This window comes from Engystomops pustulosus, chromosome 11 (assembly GCF_040894005.1).
Source record: "Engystomops pustulosus chromosome 11, aEngPut4.maternal, whole genome shotgun sequence".
NCBI classification, from domain to species: Eukaryota; Metazoa; Chordata; class Amphibia; order Anura; family Leptodactylidae; genus Engystomops; species Engystomops pustulosus.
In genome coordinates, this window is record NC_092421.1 from 58604484 (window position 1) to 58627475 (window position 22992).

General features: G+C 40.6%; 1 protein-coding gene across 1 annotated transcript; it reads right to left on the reverse strand.

The window, feature by feature from the left end:
• Positions 1-19975: 19975 nt before the first annotated feature.
• LOC140105467 (olfactory receptor 5V1-like) lies at positions 19976-20716 on the reverse strand. The gene has a single exon (XM_072129420.1). The coding sequence runs from the start codon at positions 20714-20716 to the stop codon at positions 19976-19978; it is 741 nt and encodes a 246-aa protein (XP_071985521.1).
• Positions 20717-22992: the final 2276 nt, after the last annotated feature.

The following is a 22992-nucleotide window of genomic DNA, read 5'->3' on the forward strand; positions in this document are numbered from 1 at the left end:
GGCGGTCAGGTTCGTCATAAATCTGGCCTAAAGCAGAAAAAAAAGCGTCTAGAGAAGAACGGGATGGAGAGTCAGGTGGGAGAGAAAAGGCCCAATTTTGCGGATCCCCACGCAAGAGGGAAATTACCACGCCCACCCTTTGAGTCTCTGTGCCCGATGAACGAGGACGTAAAGAAAAATAAAGTTTACAGCCCTCCCGAAATGAAAAAAATTTCTTACGGTCACCAAAAAACAAGTCAGGGAGAGGAACCTTAGGTTCAGGCATTATTAATCATAATCCATGCAAGTGTAGTCTTGACATAGGAAAATGGAAAAGTGTCCAACTTCCAAGCTCTAGCGACAGCAATTTTAGCTGCCAAGAGAATGTAATGCATCAATTTGCGTGGAGCCTTTGAGTGTAGATATTGGATAACTTCTGGGATCCTTGTTAGTCTAGGAAAAGGGTGAGAAGAGTGTTATTTATGTCATCCCTACTGATCTATGGAAGATTAATGAATGACTAAAGGACCTTTGTGACACGTCCTAAACATAAAAAAGATGTTCTGTACAATGTCCTACATTATAACAAAATATATTGATGTTTTTGTGGTCTATTATTTTATTATTTGTCATTTAGTAACCAAAGTGAGAAGACTAAAATAAACAACATAATAAGACATTATTTTAAGGTAACAATATGACTACTATTAACTCTCTGGGGTCCAATCGTGATTTTATAATATACATCACAAGCTAATGAGATTCCTTCCCAGAGGGAAATTATACATTATACTTTGTTTCCATTCATTATGGAAGATTTGCTATATAAACACCTATAATCACCTGCAGATGACATGGATATGAATTATATGATTTAGTACTACATATTGTGTGTAACACTTATCACATGTTTGCGCGACTCTTGGTGACAACTTTTACATGCTATTAAATGACTACATCATACATCTGGATTCCATTACCTGAGTAAAAATAAGACGTTTTTATAATTTTGGGGAGGAAATTCCAGGTACAGTATATTTTATTGTGTTTACAATATCTCACACGAAAAGCTGTAACATGATTAATTCTGAAAAAAAATAAATTCTTCTTAACTACATGTTGGATTAAGATTTCTGCTACAGATTTCTAAATATTTTCAGAATGACATTGAAAGGGACCTAGAGAACCTCCTTAAAGTTTCTTAAATCCAGGTCTCTTTTAGGATACGGTTTATTAAATGGATGACCAGTGCAAAGGATCAGCTTTTGATATCAGATGAGTGCGGGTTCAATGCTTTGGACCTTCACCAATCAGCTGTTTTTTGGGCACCTGTTGCTCCAGAATAAGCACAAAGGGTAAGGGGAACCACTCCATTTTTTCTATAGTGGCGAGACTTGGTAATTGCATCTCAGCTTTCTGAAAGTGAACAGAAGCTGAACTTTAGTAAAAAAAAAGCTTGGACATTTCTCAGCTTGTTCTTGTGCCTCCTTTCTCTGTGTTAATCTGGTGTCAGAAGCAGAGTAAAACAATCATCGGGCCCCCAAGTATCAAATTCTTTTGGATTGGATACTCCTTAAAATATACCCCTTAAAATATACGGGTGAGTTACAATTAGACATATACACAGCATATACACACATACAGCATCAATATACATACAGTATATACACACATACAACATCAATATACATACAGTATATACACACCATATAATAATAATAAACACAAAACCTATACACACATACATACAGTACTATTGATACTCATGCAGCATATACACTGACATACAGAATATAAACGTTACTATATACACAAATACAATATATACAGATACAACAGAATATACACACACTACACACATACATGCACACACATCCAGCATATAAACAACCAATAATAAACAACCCTCTGAAATTGCAAGCCCCATAGTAGCTTCTATGGCTGCTACCGCTGTAGTTATGCCCCTTTATATATGGTTTGTATGTTTATTCTGTTTGTTTGTATATGCTGTATGTATATAAATATTATATATATATATATATATATATATATATATATATATATATATATATTTGTAACGTGTCTGTGTGAGTATAGAAATATAGGTGAACGAGTGCCCCATTCACAAATCTGCTATGGGGCCCTGTCTCTTCTACTTACTTTCCTGAGTACCGTATATATATACACACCGCGCACACACACACATCCATCATATTAATAACCTATAACCTAGATGCTGGGACCCCCTGGCCCCATAGCAGCTCCTATGGCTGCTAGACCTGTATTTACCCCCCTGTTTTTTGCAAAAAAAGGTTCTCACTATTTATACTGATGAGTATGACTGTCTTGGCTATATATGTACCCTATGATTTAAAAAAGCTTTGCAGAAAGCGTTGGTGTTATTTTTTTTCAATAGTAGAGTCTCGTTTCCATATTTCGATTTCATTTCCATGTCCCTTCAACAAAATTTCATTTCTTTTCTTATAGTCATTTGCATCAAAATAATAAAATCCTTTATTATATATATCATAGAAGATCCTAGATCTTAGAATACAGGTAACATCTGCATTCTATGGAAACCTGCAACCAGACCATCAGACGGTTCATACTGCTTGGCTTGTCTCATGATCCCGAGGAACATATCATGGTGGGCGCTTTCATTCTTACGCTATATCTTACCTGTCAATCTGGAAACATGCTGATAATATCCCTAATTTATAGGGATTTACGCTTGCACACCCCAATGTATTTTTTTCTAAGTAACCTCTCCTTTCTCGATATCTGTTATACTTCTGTAACTTTACCAAAGTTACTAGCAATGGTAATTAACGGGAGAGGAATATCCTTCGAAGAATGCCTCGCTCAGTGTCATTTCGTGCTCAGCTTTCAGAGCACTGAGTATCTGCTCTTGACTGTCATGGCTTATGACCGTTTTGTGGCTATTTGTAGACCCCTACACTACTTGCTAGTCATGAATAATAATATATGTGTGGCATTGTCTCTTTTTTCATGGATAATAATCCACTTTTTCACCGTGCCCATTACTGTCCTGATATCTACACTAAAATTCTGTTCATCTTGTGAAATTGACCATTTCTATTGTGATGTGATGCCTTTGTTGCAACTCTCATGTTCCGATATTACAAGAATTCAGGTTGTTATATTTACAGCAGCTGTATTGTTGGGGATACCATGTTTTTTTCTCACACTGACTTCTTATATTTTCATTATCAGAAACATTATCAACATTCGTTCTTCAAAGGGGAGGTCCAAGGCCTTTTCCACGTGTTCTTCCCATCTCACTATTTTAAACGCTACTGTATTTGGTTCTGTTTTCTTTGTATTTACGGCCACCATCGGAAACCTTTCTAGATGATGGTAAAGTTATATCACTGTTAAATGTTGCTGTCATTCCAATGTTAAATCCTATCATATACAGCCTCAGAAATAAGGATGTCAAGCAAGCTCTCAAGAAAGTGATGAGATAGAGAAATGTCTACTAATGTATAACTTTTCTCCGACTCTTCTGCTTTCTTTATTTTTATTTAACTTTTCCCCCTCCTTTTATTACTTTTCTATTTTTATTCCCATTCTTCTTTCTTTCCCTCTTCCTTCTTTATTTTTCCATCTTCTTCTTCTCTTTTTCTTCATTTGTTATATAACTTTTTCCTAGCCCTACAATTTTTTATAGCCCTACAATCACTGTATCACAAATACTCCCTTATTGCAAGTACTTGCGATTATTTCCCCTATTCTGCTACCTCCTCACCATAAAGGTGTTGGGGGAGGGGGAAGGGGGGAGCGCAACCAGCCAAGGGCCAGGAAAAAAATTCCAAATGCATTAACATTGGTGAAAAATGCATTTGTGCCGATTTCTTATGGGGTTGGATTTGACGGCTTTCACTTTAAATTACATCTTTGTTTATTTTTAAGGTCTGTACAATCGTAGGGATCCAAAATTTATATAGGTTTTAGAATGTTTTCATAGATTTATAAAAAATTAAAACCGCCTGTACAAAAAAATATTCTTAACCCCTTAAGGGTGTAGGGTTTTTTCGCCCATTTCTCGCTCTCCACATTCAAAAATCCATAACTTTTTCATTTTATGTGTACAGACCTGTGTGATGGCTTATTTTGTGCGTAACAAATTTTGCTTTCCCGTAATGTTTTTTATTTTAACATGCCTTGTACTGCGAAGCTGGAAAAAATTCCAAATGTTGAAAAATTTAAAAAAAAACTGCACGTGTGTTATATTCATGTGGGCTCAGTTTTTACGACTGTGCGCTCCAAATAACACCTCAGCTTTATTCTTTGGTTCGGTGCGATCGCGGTCATACCAAATGTATACAGGTTTTATGGCGTTTTCATACATTTTCAAAAATTAAACGAATGTGTACAAAAAAGAAAAAAAATGTTTGCCATCTTCTGATGCTAATAACTTTTTTATACTTTGGCGCACGGAGCTGTGTGATGTGTCATTTTTTGCAAAATGAGCTGACGTTTTCACTGCTACCATTTTGATGTCTGTGCGACATTTTGATCATTTTTTATTCCATTTTATATGCAATGTAAAAAGGTGTAAAAGTCGCAACGGACATTTGGGCGCCATTTCCCGTTTCGGAGGTCACCGCCGACCTTAACCGTTTTTATATTTTGATGGATCGGGAATTTTGGGACACTGCGATACCTAATGGGGGTCATTTACTAAGGGCCGGACTCGCGTTTTCCCAACGTGTTACCTGAATTTTTCAGTTTTGCACCGATTTTCCATGTATTGCCCCGGGATTTTTTTTTTTTTTTAACTCAATTTTTATTGAACATTTTGTATTTTACAAGTGATATACAAATACAGTTACATTAGCATCATTTAACAATGCTACATAGTTTGTACTGTAATATACACTCAATGACTGTGCCTTTTTTAATCATTTTCTAGTACATGAATGAGTTATGATTAGCTGAGGTATTATCCACTTTGACAACCATAACATCTTTAACATTAACAATAACAATAACTACAGTCTTCACGGAGCATGCATGTTGGTGACATTTAGTGTTATATAATAATATTCACCATAGAGAATCGGTCTGGGCTATTAGAAGATAACATGGTGGTCCTTGATAGTTATTATCCATTTCTTATCTTATTCGGATAAGCCTATTTTACATGGTGAGAGATTTGGGTATAATGATAACCATTTGTCCCAGTTTTCCTGGAATTTGGTTAATGAGTTATTCCGTAGTGCCACTAATCGCTCAAATGTGCAGTGCTCTGCTAATTTGTCTAATAGTTTTGTAATTGTAGGGGGGGTTATGGATTTCCATCCTTTCGCTATCAGGAGTTTAGCAGTTAGAATAATGTGCCCCACCATGCATCTTGCTTTTTTAGGTATTTTAAGTATACCAACTCCCAGTAATGCTAATTGGGGATTTAATGGGATATCGCTTTTAGCTACTTTGGTACACATATGAAATACTTCTTTCCAAAATGGTGACAAAATAGGGCATTTCCAAAATATGTGAGATAGGGATCCCCTTCCTCCACACCATCTCCTGCCCAATGAACCTGGGTAGATCTTAGATATTCTATTTGGGGTTAGGTACCACCTATTTAGAATTTTAAGATGAACCTCAAGCAGATTGGCAGTCTTAGTTGCTTTTTTAGCCCAGTAACATGCACTATTCCAATCTTTCTGTGTGATGTCCGAATTCAATTCAGACTGCCATTTTAAGTGAGATGTAAGTTTAGTAGGTACCATCTCTCCTTGAAATATGTTGTATAGCGACCTAGTCTTTTGTTCCTTTATTTCTGCTGAAGATTAGGTCCAAAAGTGGAATTGGTAGTTGGATTTTATGGAATTTCCCTTTCCCTAAACAGTGGGTGACTTGTGTATATAGATAACAATCTTTGTTGGGTAAATGGAATTCCTGGGCTATTTCCTGAAATGACAATAGCCTATCTTGAATGTATAAATCTTGTATGTATTTAATGCCCTAAGTTGCCCACCTCTCTAATGAGATGCCTGGGATTATAAATTCTAAGACCTGTATGGGAATCTGTATTGTCCTACTAGGGAATGTGTCTGGTAGGGCATTTAATAAAGATTTCCAGCTGCCTAGGGTTGCTTTTATTGTGGGGGACTGTGTCTTAGGGATGGTTATTGGTGTAGAGCATGCATGTGCTATTAATAAGTTATATAAGGATTTAACCTCTAATGAATTGTTTCTATTGTGGGCCAGCTTGAATTATTAGACGGAATGCACCATTTCTTTATTTGTTGGCTAACTATTGCCCTGTGGTAATTTGTTAGATTTGGGACCCCCATTCCTCCTCTTTCCCTAGCTGTTGATAGCAGTTTTGCTGCTATCCTGGGTTTTTTGTGGTTCCAGATGAAGTTTGATACTAATTTTTGCAGCCTGGATAGTATACTGAGTGGTATTGGGATGATAAGGGTACGGAACAAATAAAGTATTTTTGGGAGTACCATCATTTTGAATAGTATCATTCGTCCCACCCACGATGGTTCTTGTTTAGCTAATGTTTCAAGATCTTTATGTAAGTCTGTAATTAGGGGTTCAAAATTAATGCTTGCTAGGGATTTCAGGGGACTACATAGTTTTATCCCTAGATAAGGGACATGATCTTCCATTGGAATTGGAATTCCTTTTTAATGCTGTTCTTTAAGTCCCGGGGACAATTAATGCCTAGTATTTGGGATTTATTCACATTGATTTTATAGTAGGAAATTGATCCAAACTTTTGTAATGTTTTTTGGGTTTCTCTCAATGAGGTTAGCACCGAGGAGAGTGTCAAGATTACGTAGTCGGCGAATAAGCCCAGTTTTTTTTCTCTCATTCCGGCTGATACTCCATAAATGTTTCATAGTTTCATAGTTTCTACGGTTGAAAAAAGACACTTGTCCATCAAGTTCAACCAAGGAAGGGAAGGGATTGGATGAGGAAGGGATTTAGGGGAAACAATTCTAAATAACATAACCATCAATGTTATTTAGGTGTAAAAAGGCATCTAGACCCTTCTTGAAGCTCTCTGCTGTCCCTGCTGTGACCAGCGCCTGAGGCAGGCTATTCCACAGATTGACCGTTCTCATAGTAAAAAAGCCCTGTCGCCTCCGGTGATTAAACCTTGATTTCTCCAAACGGAGACAGTGCCCCCTCGTCTTTTGATTTGATCTAATCTGAAACAACTTACCACCATATTTTTTGTATGGACCATTCATATATTTAAATAAATTAATCATGTCCCCTCGTAGTCGTCTCTTTTCCAGACTAAATAAATCTAGTTGTTTTAATCTTTCCTCATAACTGAGACCCTCCATACCCCTTATCATTTTTGTGGCTCTACGTTGAACCCTCTCCAGCTCCAGGGCATCCTTTTTATGGACCGGTGCCCAGAACTGGACAGCATATTCCAGGTGTGGCCGAACCAGTGCCTTGTATAGTGGTAATATTACATCCCTATCACGAGAGTCCATACCACTTTTGATACATGACAAGATCCTACTGGCTTTAGAGGCAGCTGATTGACATTGCATGCTGTTATTCAATTTATGATCTACTAGTACCCCCAGGTCCTTCTCAACAAGGGACTCTCCCAGATTTACTCCCCCAAGGACATATTTTGCCTTTGGATTATTAGCCCCCAGGTGCATAACCTTACATTTATCCACATTAAACCTCATTTGCCAAGTGGATGACCAAACATTCAGTTTGTCCAAGTCACCCTGCAGCCTATGAACATCCTCCATAGACTGTATTACACTACACAGCTTGGTGTCATCTGCAAAAATAGACACAGTGCTATTAATACCTACCTCTATATCATTAATAAATATATTAAATAGTAATGGGCCAAGCACAGAACCCTGAGGTACACCACTCATAACTGGTGACCATTCCGAGTAGGAATCATTGACCACAACTCTCTGGATACGATCCTTCAGCCAGTTTTCAATCCAATTGCAAATGATTTCTGCCAAACCAATAGTCCTAATTTTACCCATCAGGCGTCTATGAGGGACAGTGTCAAATGCCTTTGCAAAGTCCAAGAACACAATATCCACAGCTGCTCCTCCATCCAGGCATCTGCTCACCTCTTCATAGAAGCAGATAAGGTTAGTTTGACAACTTCTATTCTTAGTAAACCCATGCTGGCTGTCACTTATTATACTATTTGATGTCACATACTCCAGTATGTAGTCTTTTACTAACCCTTCCAATACTTTCCCCACAATGGAAGTTAAGCTTACAGGCCTGTAATTGCCAGGCGAAGTTCTAGAGCCCTTTTTATATATTGGCACCACATTTGCCTTGCGCCAGTCACTTGGCACCACACCAGACATTACGGAATCCCTGAAGATTTTAGCCAGCGGTACAGCAATAACAGAACTGAGTTCTTTAAGAACTCTGGGGTGTAACCCATCTGGTCCAGGAGCTTTGTACACATTGATTTTATTGAGCTTAGATTGGATAATGTCTACATTTAGCCAGCCTAGTATATCACAGGATCCATGACCCGCACTGGCACCACCCAAGTCAGAAGTTCTCTCTTCTATTGTATAAACGGAGCTAAAAAACCTATTAAGTATCTCCGCCTTCTCCTGGTCTCCAGTCACCGATGCCCCATTTTCAGAATAAAGGGGTCCAACCTGTTGTGACCCATTTTTTTTTGCATTGATATACCTAAAAAATTTCTTGGGATTTGTTTTGCTATCTTTAGCTACCTGTCTTTCATTTTGTATTTTGGCTGATTTGATTTCTTTTTTACAGATTTTGGTAAGTTTTTTGTAAGTATTGAAAGCCTCAGGTGACCCGTCAGATTTATATTTTTTAAATGCCCTCTTTTTCTCATTAATTGCCCTTTTAACTGTAGCTGTAAGCCACGCGGGGTGTAATCTAGCCCGTCTATACTTGTTGCCTATTGGAATAAATTTAGAAGTTTAAAAACCCAGGATAGATTTGAATTTCTCCCATTTAACATTAGTATCACCATGTGACAGTATCTGATCCCAGTCTATATCCTGTATTGCAGCCCTGAATTTTTGGAAATTAGCCCTCTTAAAATTCAAAGTTTTCGATTTTCCCACCTGTTTCTGCTTTTTAAAGTTTAAGAGGAAAATAATTATATTATGATCGCTGTTCCCAAGGGGTTCCCTGATACTGACATTTTGGACAATCTCCTCATTGTTAGAAATCACAAGGTCCAACAATGCGTCACCTCTTGTGGGATCTTCTACAAGCTGCAACATAAAATTATCCTGCAGAAAGTTGATAAAATGTCTCCCCTTCATAGATGAAGACGAGCCCTGACCCCAATTTATATTTGGAAAGTTAAAGTCTCCCATTATCACTACGGTCCCCTCCTGTGCAGCCCGCTCCATCTGTTTATATAGGTGACCCTCTATTTCCTCAGAGATGTTAGGGGGTCTATAAATTACACCAAAAATAATTTTCTCAAAGCTCTCTTGGCTTTGAATTTCAACCCACAAAGTTTCAGCCTCCTCACACTCTGAGACCACTGACTCATTCACAATCGCTTTTAAGTCTCTTCTGACATACAGACATACACCACCTCCCCTCCTATTTGCCCTGTCTTTCCGAAAGAGTGTAAAACCTTGAATATTAACAACCCAATCATGCGATGCATCAAGCCATGTCTCTACTACACCAACAACATCTAACTGTTCCTCTAATATCAGAGCCTCAAGCTCGCCCATTTTGCCTGAGATACTTCTGGCATTTGTGAACATACAATTTAATTTTCCACAGTTATTTATCTGATTTAAAGTAATTTTACTGGCACATATATCCTCACCACTGTTCTGCAACTTGTGGATCTCCTTATCCACTGCCTTAGGCCCCCATACACCGCCCACCTCACCACCCACCATCATAACCTGCCCCCTCTCTGACCTGTCTACGCCTTCAGTGTCTTCCTTTTCCTCCTCCCCCGAGGGTTGACTCGGATGGATTCCGCCAGTGGTTCCATAATTAATACAAAAATTAGAGGGGAAAGGGGGCACCCTTGACGGGTTCCATTTGTAATATTAAAAGGTTCTGAGCTGTACCCATTAGCTAGTACTGTCGCCGATGGGCATGAGTATAGAGCTCGTATGGCATTATAAATGGGTCCTTGGAAGCCAAATTTGGTTAACACGGAAAATGCATAACCCCAATGGATCCTGTTGAACGCCTTCTCCGCATCCAAAGGTAAGGAGCAGAGAAGGCGCTCGAGAAGACTACATCACCGAGACCAAATCAATTATGCGTCTTGTTCCATCAGAGGCTTGCCTCCCTTTTGTGAACCACACTTGATCATTATGAATTAGGGTAGGTAAGATATCTAATAGTCTACAGGAAATTATTTTGGCGTAAAGTTTTGTATCACTATTTAATAATGATATTGGCCTGAAATTTGGTGGAGAAGTTGGGTCTTTAACCGGTTTAGGCAATGTTGTTATAGTGGCTTCTAACATTTCCCGCGGCATTGATATACTTTTCATTGCTTTATTAAAAATGGTGATCATGTACGGGATTAGTAGGTGGTAAAACGATAAATAATATTCATTTGAGAAGCCGTCTGGCCCTGGGGCTGTATGCTTTTTTAATTTCTTGATGACGGCACTAATCTCATTAGATGTGAAAGGTCTATTTAAGTTTTCTAGTTGCTCCTGTGAGAGGGTTGGAAGAGATAGTTTGGATAGAAAGTCATTTATGTCTCGTTGGGAGGGTTGTGGGGTCTTAGGGTCTTTTTCTAAGTTATATAGGGCTTCATAGAAGTCTCTGAAAAGGTTTGCTATCTTAAGTGGGTGTGTTTCCTTATTGGGGGGTTTGTATTACTATATAAGAACTGTATTTTGTTCCTGTATTTTGTACTTTTTTGGGTTTTACTTTATTTGCCATAAGTTTGCTAGGCTTATTATACGCTGTATAATATGAGGCTTTAATTGATGACATTGTTTTGTCATATTCTGACAAAAGAGCTGCTCTTAGTTCCTGTCTGGTCACATTCAATTGCGTATGAATATTGTCTGCGTCTGTTTGTTAGGATTCCCTTTCAAGTTGTTTTACCTTGTTAAGTAAATCTGAGACTGCTTTTCTTTTTTCCTATTGTGTTGTATTTCTATTTGAATTAAAGTCCCCCGTAATGCTACCTTATGTGATTGCCATAAATTGAACAAGTCCACTTCTAACTCAATATTGTGGGGGAAGTAATTAGTAATTGCTTGAGAGATTCTTCTCTTATATGAGGGGAGGTTGAATATGAAGGGTTGATTGCGCCATCTGTTCTGGTTATGTATGAGGTGGGAAAAAGACAATGTAGTGAAAGTAGGTGAGTGGTCCGACCACGTCATTGTTCCTATTTCTGATTTGCTAATTTGCGTTAGTGCTTCCCTATCTGCTAAACATAAGTCTATTCTTGTGAATGACTTGTGCCTGTTTGAGTAAAATGTATACTCTTTTGCTGAGGAATTTAAGCACCTAAACGTATCGTAAAGACCTTCTCTGTGTAGCCAGGACATCAGAGATGGGGGTGGCACCCTGCCCCTGCCCGATGATATCAATATTTTGCCCTTTCCTTCTTTTTTAACTTTTTTAAGAATTTTGTTCAAAAATCTTACTTGTCCAGAATTTGCGGCATAGACATTAACTAAGGTATAAGGAATACTTTTTATAGAGCAAACAAGGGCAAGGAACATCCTCGCTCCGTCCCTTAATACCTCTGTGACTGTTAATTCCTCATCCTTTTTGATTGCAATCAGTACTCCTGCTTTTTTAGTTTGTGAATTAGACATGTAAACATGTGGATATTCCTTATTTGCAAAATGTGGGACTTTCCCTTCCATAAAGTGTGTCTCCTGGAGACATGATATTTGCTTTATGTTTTTTGGCATCTTTCCAGATGGAAGCTCTCTTATAGGGTGAGTTGAGCCCTTTTGTGTTGAGGCTCATTATTTTCATTTCCATCTTAGTTTAGACTCAAAAATGCTAGGAGCCCTTCTCTCCTTCCCTATGGCGTGTTGATGACAATTGCTATGTCGTGAAGACTTGACTGTAAAGGGTTTAAAACATAATAAAAGTAACCTAACAAACTAAGCGGTAGAAGCCGGGACTACTTGGTCCTGCTGCCTCCACCAATATAACTGGGTGTCCAATACAGAGATAGCCAGGAGGACTGTGAGAAATAGTGCAGGGAAACAGTTTACCTGCATCAAAATGGGGGAAATTAGTCCACCTGTGAGTCCTTCAAGACCTAAAATGAAATAAAGAAGTTACAAACCAAGCATTTTATGCAACTTGCCAGTCCTTTGTAATCTCTGCAGCTCTTTGCCCTGGATGGTCTGGGGTTATGTTGCTGATGGCAAGACCCCAAGATTTCAGTAGCTGTATTCCTTCTTAGGGTTTCGTCAGAACATGCGTAATTCCTTCTCGTCTAACAATTAACTTCAATGGGAATTGTATTGTATAACATCTCATTCTTGCGCAGAGAAATGTTTTCCTCGCTTGCAGCGCGGCTTGTGAAAGGTCTGTGTAGACTTTTATATTTTCATGAGGTTCTGGTAGTTTCTTTGCTTTTCTACAAAGAAGCATGAGGGCATCTTTAGTGTGCAAATAATGCAGCCTTGCAACAACATCTCTAGGGAGGATTTCAGGGATCGACTTTGGTTTGGGCAACCTGTGTGCCCTGTCTATAAGGCATTCTGCAAGAGGGGCTGAAGGCAGAGTGACATGTAGTAGCTCTGTGAAATAATCTTTTAACGCAACCGGAGTAACAGATTCTGGGACTCCTCCAAACTTAACATTATTGCGTCTCCCACGATCTTCCATGTCTGCTATTTTAAGTTTCATAGCCTCCACTTCCTCTTCCAAAGCATAGTGGGCCTCAATCAACTCATTGTGGGAGTTTGTAACTTCTCCCATCTTATCTTCCAAATGGTCGACCCTTGTCCCCAACTCATCCACTAGTACTTTGGTCTTGTTATGCATGGCTATAAAGTCTTTGTGTATGGACCCTCTAAACGCTAACATCAAATTTGTTTTATAAAAGTCTCAGATGCTGGTTGTTCTGATGACGGGAATTCTTGCAGAGGGTCAGACTCACCCGTCCATGCTGCTGTTTCTGGCTCACCTTCAGATTGCGAATCGGACCAACGTGGTCAGCTTGGAGATGTTGTCTGCCATGCTTGATCGGGCGCCACTTTGTGTCTCCCGCCTCCGGGAGTTTGGAACGGCCCAGGCCTCGGATCGTCCGATTCTTCCTCTGTGGTGTGCGCCGTGTTCGGAGAAGGTAAGCTTCTCTGTCCTGTTGGGGAGTTCATGAAGGATGAAGTGGTTGGGGATGCCACTCTACCTCTTTCCTCCTCGTGTCTGACTCCCGCGGGGCCTTCTTGAGTGGATCCCTGCAGACCGCTCCTTGCAGAGAAGAAGTCGGTAAGACGTTTTGGGCCACTTTTTGCGGTTCTTTTGCGTGTCATCATGTTCCCGGCAGCTTTGAAGGTTCTCTGGAGTCGTTCTTTCTGCTCGGTCTTGCTTTCACTAGTCGCTTTTTAGGCCGCAAAGACGGAGCTCAGAGCTGCACGTCTGCTCTCGAGCTCATCCAGGCCATGCCCCTGTATTTCCCCGGGATTTTGGCGCACCTGATCGGAGTGTGGCACATCAGGGCTGGCATGCACGCGACGGAAATCGGGGGCGTGGCCGAACGAAAACCCGAAAGAGTCGGAAAAACCGCCGCATTGAAAAAAAAAAAATTGGTCACACGGGCCATACTCACATGCACCACGATGAAGACTATGAACTCCGGGGTACCTCGGCGGACTTCGGTGCAGTAGTGACACCTGTTGGACATCGGGCGCAGGACCTTCATGAATCGCCGGAAGACCCGAACGCTCGTCGGAGAAGCCGCCGCTGGAACGCGAATGGACCGGGTAAGTTACTGTTCATTATGTTTTATATCAGTTCTAGGGGAAGGGGGGTGATTAGAATTTTTAATATTTTATAATTTTTTTATTTTTTCAACTTTTTTTTTTTTCACTATTTCTTAGACCATCTAGGGTACATTAACCCTAGATGGTCAGATCGTTCCTACCATATACTGCAATACTTCTGTATTGCAATATATGGCATTTTTGCAGGTCATTCATTACAATGAGCTACTGGCTCATTGTAACGAATCTGCAGAAGCCATGTAGCCTCGGGTCAAACGTAGACCTGAGGCTACCATGGCAACCGATCGCTGCTCCCCCCCCCCCCGATGACATTCGGTGGAGCGCCGCTGTCTTTTAAATGCCGCCGGCGACTCTGCCGGCAGCAACGGAGAGGTTGATAGCTGCGATCGGTGCAAGCACCGACTGCGGTTATTAGCAGTGGGGTTTGCTGCAATATGCAACAACCCCCACCCTTGTATGAAGACGACTCAGCCCGTGAGCCCTCTTCATACATTCCCCACACCTCTGCGCCGTAGCTACGGCGCAGAGCGTTAAGGGGTTAATTTTGCCATCTTCTTGATCTAGTAAACTTTTGCATACTTAGGTGTACGGAGCTGTGTGTGAAGTAATTTTTTAAATAACATTTTCAATGCTACCATTTTAAGGACGGTATGGCCTTTTGATCACGATTTGTAGAATTTTCTTACATTTTCATAATGGCATTTTTGACATTGGGGGCTACGGGGTGAAGCGGTTGGAATCCTAAGCAAAGGGGGGGTGATTCAAATTTTTTTTTTTAATGTAATGTTTTTACTTTTATTTATTTATTCTTTTACTATTTCGGACCCCTGGGGTACTTTGACCTTCTTGTCTTATTGATCCTACTATATACTGCCATACTACAGTATGGCATTACAGACGGTCCCCTACTTAAGAACACTCGACTTACATACGACCCATAGTTACAAACGGACTTCTGGATATTGGTAATTTATTGTACTTTAGTCCTAGGATACAATGATCAGCTGAAACAGTTACCAAATGTGTCTGCAATGAAGCTTTAGTGTTAATATTGATTCCTATGACAACCCAACATTTTTAAAATGCAATTGTCACAGAGACCAAAAAAGTTCTGGCTGGGATTACAATGATAAAATATACAGTTCCGACTTACATACAAACTCAACTTAAGAACAAACCTACAGACCCTATCTTGTATGTAACCCGGGGACTGCCTGTATATGGGATACATTATCTACTACAATGAGCAAATTGCACATTGTAATAAATGAGTTCAAATTGTCAGGATCTGTGGTAGTGGATCCCCTGTACCACTACAACGTACCACATGTGACGTACAGATACGTCACACATTGGTAAGGGGTTAAAATCCAAATTACAAAATTTTCTACTTGCTTTGACATGACTGGTAGTATGTTTTTATACTGTATTGTCTAGTTCGGTCCTTAGCATGCTGAATATAGGAGTACTACCTTCTCCAAATCTCATCTTCTGCAAGAATGCAAATTTGCAAATATTATTTGAAAATATGAACCCCTTCACACAAAGGTCATATATTTGACCATATGCGGGTATATGGCTCTAGGCTCAATGCCTGAGCGCTGTGTATACAATGCAAAAAAATTTTGAATAAAAAAAGTTTCAAAATTTTTTGCTGTAATGTGATCCTTGATTATCAATAAAGCTTCATCACAGACTCCTTACAGCTAATCATTGCAGTCTGGGACTATAGTAAAGCATCTAAAGAGCTTCACCAGAGGTCACAGTGGTCAGAGGGGTTTGTCTTTAACTAGGGGTCGTCTCTAAGTCGGATGTCCTTAAGTAGGGGACCACCTGTATTAAAATAATTTCCCCATACCCGGGACACCATAATGGGAAAGTATTTAATATTTAAAAATATTCCCAAAATGGTGTCCATGAAAATGTCCAACTCAGATTTCTGCTCAGCAGAATATGGCAAAGCAAGACCACTTTTGTTACAGTTTTTCATTTAATTTACTCTAATACTGGATTTTTTTACTTTCACTTCCAACCACGATTCACCAGGAACTTCATATCTGTGAAGAATCAAACTTTTCTTTTTTGAATCTAATCCTAATTCATCAAGTACTATTGTCTATTTTTGGGAGAGCTGGGTAAAAACCAATATGAAAAAAATCAAAAGAGTTGTACTAGTAGAAACTGATATTTAATTCATAATTTATGTAGTATATTTTGTATATAATGTCACAGATTCATTTGTACATGGAATCAATAAATATTACACTGTTTTCAATACACTTGTGCCAATATCCTACATATTATGCCTACAAATTAAGAAACAATAATCAATGCATGAAAATCCCAGAGACCTTTCTTGGAAACACCAAAGCTGGACCCAGTATGCGTGGTGACAACATGTATATTCTACACGTAAAAAGTGAAGAAACTCACATAAATTTTAACAATGGTGGTTTGATAAAGGTTTTTATTAGTAGTGTGACAACGCATTTCGACACCGTAACGGCGTCTTCTTCTTTAGTACAGACTAAAAATACATATAAACTAAAAATACATTAAAAAAAATTTTTATATGTATTTTTAGTCTGTACTAATCATGCCCATATGTCTTATCCTGCTCATATATGTTCTTTACACTAATCCTACTAATTGTACTAATTATGTCATGTTATGTTTTGTTTTTGCTTTTGTCTTTGTCTCTTGCCATACAACTCACATAGTTTTTAGACCTGATGAAGACGCCGTTACGGTGTCGAAACGCTTTGTCACACTAGTAATAAAAACCTTTAACAAACCACCATTACTCTTATTTGGATGTAGCGCTTCTATCCAGTTGACCCCTTTTTTTCCGCTTTGACCTTCTTACTCTATCTGGACCATAGTCCAGCCCTGGGGGCCCGACGCTGCAACTCCACAACATCACCCTCTAAGAAACTCCTCTCCCCTGGTTGTGCACATATTTTTTGGCGTCTGGCTCAAGAAATCCCCCAATTTTTACCTCAAATTTTAACAATGTATGAAAGACTAAGGGTGATACCACACATGGCGTTTTTTTGAAAACGCATGCTTTTTTGACAGGTTTGACCAACTATCTTAATTCAAACTGGTCAAAAACGTATGCGTTTTCAAAAAACGCATGTCTTTTTTTCCGATCTGAAAAGTCTCTGCTAAAAACGGCCCAAAAAACGGAGTGTGATGCGAGTTCAGCGCATCACACTCACAAGTGTGGAAGGGGCCTTAGTCATCATAGAGCACTGAAAAGTTGGTCCTTTAACCTCTTAACGACCTGGCCATTTTTTAATTTTTCACTCAACAGCTTCAAAAATCTATAATTTAGTGATGGTATTTAATATTCCATGCCATGTACTGGGAAGCGGAAAAAAATTCCAAATGCAGTGAAAATGGTGAAAAAACGCATTTGCAACAGTTTCCTGTGGGATTTTACAGCTTTCCCTGTGTGCCACAAATGACATGTCTACTTTATTCTTTGGGTCGGTAAGATTACGGGGATACCAAATTTGTATAGGTTTTATAATGTTTTCATACATTTACAAAAATTAAAACCTCCTGTACAAAAATCTATTTCGATTTTGCCATCTTCTGGCGCCAATAACTTTTTCATACTTTGGTGTACGCAGCTGTGAGCAGTGTCATTTTTTTGCATCTTTTGATGTTGTTTTCATTGCTATAATTTTTGGGACTGTGCGACCTTTTGATCACTTTTTATTGATTTTTTTATATTTTTCAAAATTGCAAAAAAGTGCAATTTTCGACTTTGGGCGCTATTTTCCGTTACGGGGATAAACACAGTGAAAAAATGTTAGTATATTTTGATAGGTCGGGCATTTTTTAATGCGTCACTACCTAATGTGTTTATGCTTTTTACTGTTTATTAATATTTATATCAGTTCTAGGGAAATGGGGGTGATTTGAATTTTATTATAATTTTTTTTAAAAACTTACTATTTTTCAGACTTCCTAGGGTACTTTAACCCTAGGTTGTCTGATCAATCCTATCATATACTGCCATACTACTATTACTATATACTGCAATTAGCAAATTGCCAGCGGGTGTTACCGTTAAGCCTTTGCTGCAATCGGCCTGTGAGCCCTCTCCATGCACCGGGACACGGCGCACGTCGGAAAGGGGTTAATGTATCTGAAGAATAATACAGTACATCCCAACCAATGCTATAACTACTGAAATTCAGAAATAGCAAAAGATATTGTTGAAATTAGGAGACATTCATGAATAAACACAATTTGGTTAATTAACCCCTTAGTGACACGGCCTTCCGAGCATTGTTAGCAAGCGGCAGTTTAAGGGCCATAACTTTTTTTTTAACTGCGGGAGCAGTAAAAAACGAGAGTGGGAGCGACATCTAAAGACTCCGGACCTGCACCCGCTGACGTCTAAAGCCAGTGGGCGGTCCAAGAGGAGTTAATCTATGTGCTTGCCTGACTGTAGCCTGGACGTGCTGGGTTCACCACTAGTATCAATGCAGGGGCCCATTTGTGCATGCACCATCAGCGGCAGCATTTCCGTCAGGTTTTCTGGCGTTTTCGGGGATTGCGCCTCTAGGACAGATATTTAGTAGGCGATTGTGTCACACGCAATCGGATTTAATCGCAATCGCGCCAGCTTACATGCAACACAAATTGGGGGGGCGGGTCGTCGGGGGATCCGACAGATTCGGACAAACCGCAGGATTTAACTTGAAAATTGTGTTGCAAGCCATGCAATTTCATGCACCGGGATGAAATGGGAAACTCCGGTGGATAAGAAACACATTGTGGGTTATTTATCATACGCCGGCGCTCATGCCTCTTCTGCCTCTTGATGTATCGGGCAGGGTGCTGCGCCAGGCAGGGCCTGGCATACAAATAAACGTGGCGGCAACTTTTCATATGTGAAAAGTTGCTGGAAGAAGTGAGTGTGACAGCGCGGGGACAGCAACGCCCCACGCCAGCCCACTCCCGGCCACCCGCAGCCTCAGCTTATCCCTTCCCCCAGTCATGCCCCTTTACACCCCACTGGCGTGAAGGTGGCGGATTAGGGCAAATAATCGCAAGTGTTAGCAAGAAACTGGCACAGGCGCAGAGGCCCTGAAAAATATGCCCCATTAGGTGTAAAAATTTGTTCTAGATGAATGATAGTTAGTTGGCATCTTAAAGATAGCTAGACAGCAGATCAGTCAGATCTGTTCAAGTGAGACATCTGCTAAATGGTGTAGTCTAACCCATTCTTCCATCAAAATATGGGTGGCTAATTCTGTCCTACCTCTATATCATGTACTAGCCTCCCCATCAGTAGCCTACAATTCTGTGATTTTAGTACACGAGGCAGACCTAGGAGCATGTCTAGTATTGGGGGCAGCCAGTGAAACACTTAGTGGATGGTAATCTTTGTTTTAATGGAGACTTAATAAAGGTGACATTTTAATAGTTTTTCTCTGACCTCTACTTGATGGTATTTAGTGAATACAAATTGTGTGATTTACATAAGTCTGCATTCTGCTTCATACACATTGAAACCTGAGCCTCTGTTAACTCTGTCACCTGTTCCTGAATCCAGAGAACTATAGCACTTGAAATTGTACCTTGAGACCGGTTAACATATCCTTCAAGTGTATCTGGAGGCATCACTCATAATCATTAGTATCACCCTTCCAAGGCTCCTCTACAGGACATCTATGACCAGGTAATTGTCCCCAAGGTTGTTGTGGTTGTGCTAAAGAGTCTTCCTCATATATCCAATGCAGTCTAAAACCTTTACTCTCCATCCTAAACTCAAGTCCTCTGCTTTACTGTACACCTGAAGTCCTACAACTTTTATCTTGTATGTTCTTCTCATGATTCCTAGTAAGTTTCATTCCATAACCCCTTGATGATCTGCCTATGAAGCTGGGTCAGACCAGAGCAATCTTGGTTTGGTAGACCCATAATGATGATCAGGATTTTGTTTGTCCAGCTGATGTTCTGGTGGAAATCCAGTCTAACGTGAACTATCCTGCTTGTAAAATTCTTGATGATTAATTCATAATTGGTAATTGAAATACCATCTTTAAAGCTTTTTTGAGTTCCCTATTCCTCAGACTATAGACAACCGGATTAATCAGAGGAATAATCATGACATAAACGAGAGTGATCATCTTGTTGACTTCCAATGAAAAAGTGGACGTAGGACGCATGTACATACTCAATGTTGTCCCGTAAAATATCACCACGATAAGGAGGTGAGAAGAACAAGTAGAAAAGGCCTTTGCCCGTCCTTCTGTAGACTGAATCTTTAAGATGGTATTAATAATAAAAGCATAGGAGGTCACGGTGAGTACAAATGGACCAAAGCCTAAAAATGCTCCTTCAACATATGTAATTCTTTCTATATCGTGAGTTTCTGAACAGGACATTTTGAGGAGAGCGGTCAAATCACAGAAGAAATGGTTAAGTTTATTGGAGCCACAGTAGCATGCCCTCAAAGTATACCAGGCATGTGGAAATGTATCCGCAAAGCCTAAAAACCAACAACCGGCAGCAAAACCGGTACAAAATCTCTTATTCATAATGAGCAAGTAATGTAGTGGGTCACAGATGGCGATGTAACGGTCATAGGCCATCGCTGAGAGCAGGAGGAACTCCGAGCTTGTAAAAGCCATGAAGCCATACATTTGTAGGGAACAAGCTGTTATAGATATAACCTGGTTGTCTAATAGGATTGAATTGATGATCCACGGCATTGTAACTGAGCTGAAGCAAATGTCAGCCACAGACATGTTTATAAGGAAGAAAAACATGGGCTTCTGCAGCTGGGGACAAGAGCACCCAAGACTTACTATCAGCATATTAGCAGTAATGACCTGCAGGTAGGCCGCAGAAAACAGAATAGCGAGGATGAGCTCATGTCCACAGTAATAATCGAATCCCAGAATAAATAATACTTCTGCACAACTTCCATTTCCATCCTTTTCATTGGAGAGTGGAATCTCAGCAGCCTCTAATGTATACAGAAAATGGTGACATTCAACACCAAAGAAGATAATTTCAATTTTACTATATAATCTAATGTTTAAAATATGACTTTTGTCTGTTTTTCAGAGGGAACTAGAGATGAGCGAGTATACTCGTCCGAGCTTGATGCTCGTTCGAGTATTAAGGCACTCGAAACGGCTCATTGCTCGGACGAGTATTTCCCCTGCTCGAGATCGAGCATTTAATTTAAAAAACACAGTGAAGAACAATGAAGAATAGAATAAAAACAGTGAACACAGTGTGGGGATTTGGCCCAGTAGAGACCGTGGGAGCGGGGTGCTAGGATGCAGTTTCAAGACAGGGACACCAGGATACAGTCCAAACAGGTCTTGCCTGCGTTTATTGCAGCAAAATAAAGCCAGCCTTTACATACAGGTATTTAAATAAACAAAAGAAAACCTACCCGTCAGGGTGCTAACTATACAATGAGTCCACTAACTCACGCTAAACAAAAATCACGTGGCTGCTCCAGACACACAGGTCAGAGCTGTGTCCTCTCAGCCTCCTTCCACAGAGAGACAACCCACTCAGCTCTGCTGAGTCCTTTTAACCAGGCTAATTAGGCTGCTCCCATCACCTGTGTCCAAGGTGCTGGACAAACCCACCTCAGCACTAAGGCCTTGCATAGAAGCAAAACCTAGGGGAAACATACCGCCCATCCACAGTTAACCCCCTCAGTGTCTCACATACCCTCCCCCTCTGTTTGACCCTGTGGGGACGAACACTTTTGGCCATCAGACAGTGGGTACGGGATAGGGCATCGGCATTCCCATGCAATTTTCCTGCTCGATGTTCCACCGTGAATTTAAAATTCTGCAGCATTAGGAACCACCTTGTGACCCTGGCGTTCCTCTCCTTGGCCTGACTCATCCAGGTTAGGGGAGAGTGATCGGTCACCAGTGTAAACTGCCGCCCTACCAAATAATACCTCAGGGATTCCAGAGCCCATTTGATCGCCAAGCACTCCCTCTCAACTATACTATAGTTCTTTTCAGGAGGTGTGAGCTTGCGGCTCAGGAACGTTACAGGATGCTCCTCACCCTCCACTACTTGGGACAGGACAGCCCCCAAGCCCACGTCAGAAGCGCCAGTCTGCACAATAAAGGTCTTGGTGAAGTTAGGGGTGATCAGTACCGGTCCCTCGCACAAAACCGTCTTAAGTCGCTGAAACGCCCCCTCAGCCTCTTCACTCCACTTTACCATCACCGCCCTGCTACCCTTAGTCAGGTCAGTCAGAGGTGCCGCTATTGTCGCAAAGTCGGGGATAAATCGGCGATAATAGCCCACTATGCCCAAAAAAGCCCTCACTTGCTTCTTGGTCAAAGGTCGTGGCCACTGCTGGATCGCCTCTACTTTGTTTACTTGGGGTTTGATGACCCCTCGCCCAATACGGTACCCCAGGTAACGGGCCTCTTCCAGTCCCAGTGCACACTTTTGGGGGTTCGCTGTCAGCCCTGCCGCCCTCAGGGAGTCTACCACTGTTTGTACTTTGGCCAGATGACTCTCCCAGTCGTTACTATAGACTATAATGTCATCCAAGTAGGCCGAGGCATAACTCCGGTGAGGTTTCAGCACGAGATCCATTAACCTCTGGAATGTGGCGGGAGCCCCATGTAGCCCAAAGGGGAGTACCACGTACTGAAAAAGCCCATCAGGGGTAACAAAAGCGGTCTTCTCTTTAGCCCTGTCGGTCAGGGGTACCTGCCAATACCCTTTCGTCAGGTCAAGGGTGGAGAAGAACCTAGCCTGTCCAAGTCGTTCTATCAACTCGTCAACCCTGGGCATGGGATAGGAATCAAACTTGGACACCTCGTTCAACTTCCTAAAATCATTGCAGAACCGTAGGGAACCATCCGGTTTAGGAATCAACACAATAGGACTCGACCAGTCACTTTTAGACTCCTCGATAACCCCCAGGTCTAACATCTGCCTGACTTCTTCGGCTATGGCAAGCCGGCGCGCTTCAGGGACCCGATAAGGTTTTTGGTGTACCCGGATGTGGGGTTCGGTTATGATGTCA

What these genes read in the sequence shown, in the direction of transcription:
- LOC140105467 (XM_072129420.1), bottom strand. Translation starts at nt 20,716, where the DNA reads ATGTCTGTGGCTGACATTTGCTTCAGCTCAGTTACAATGCCGTGGATC.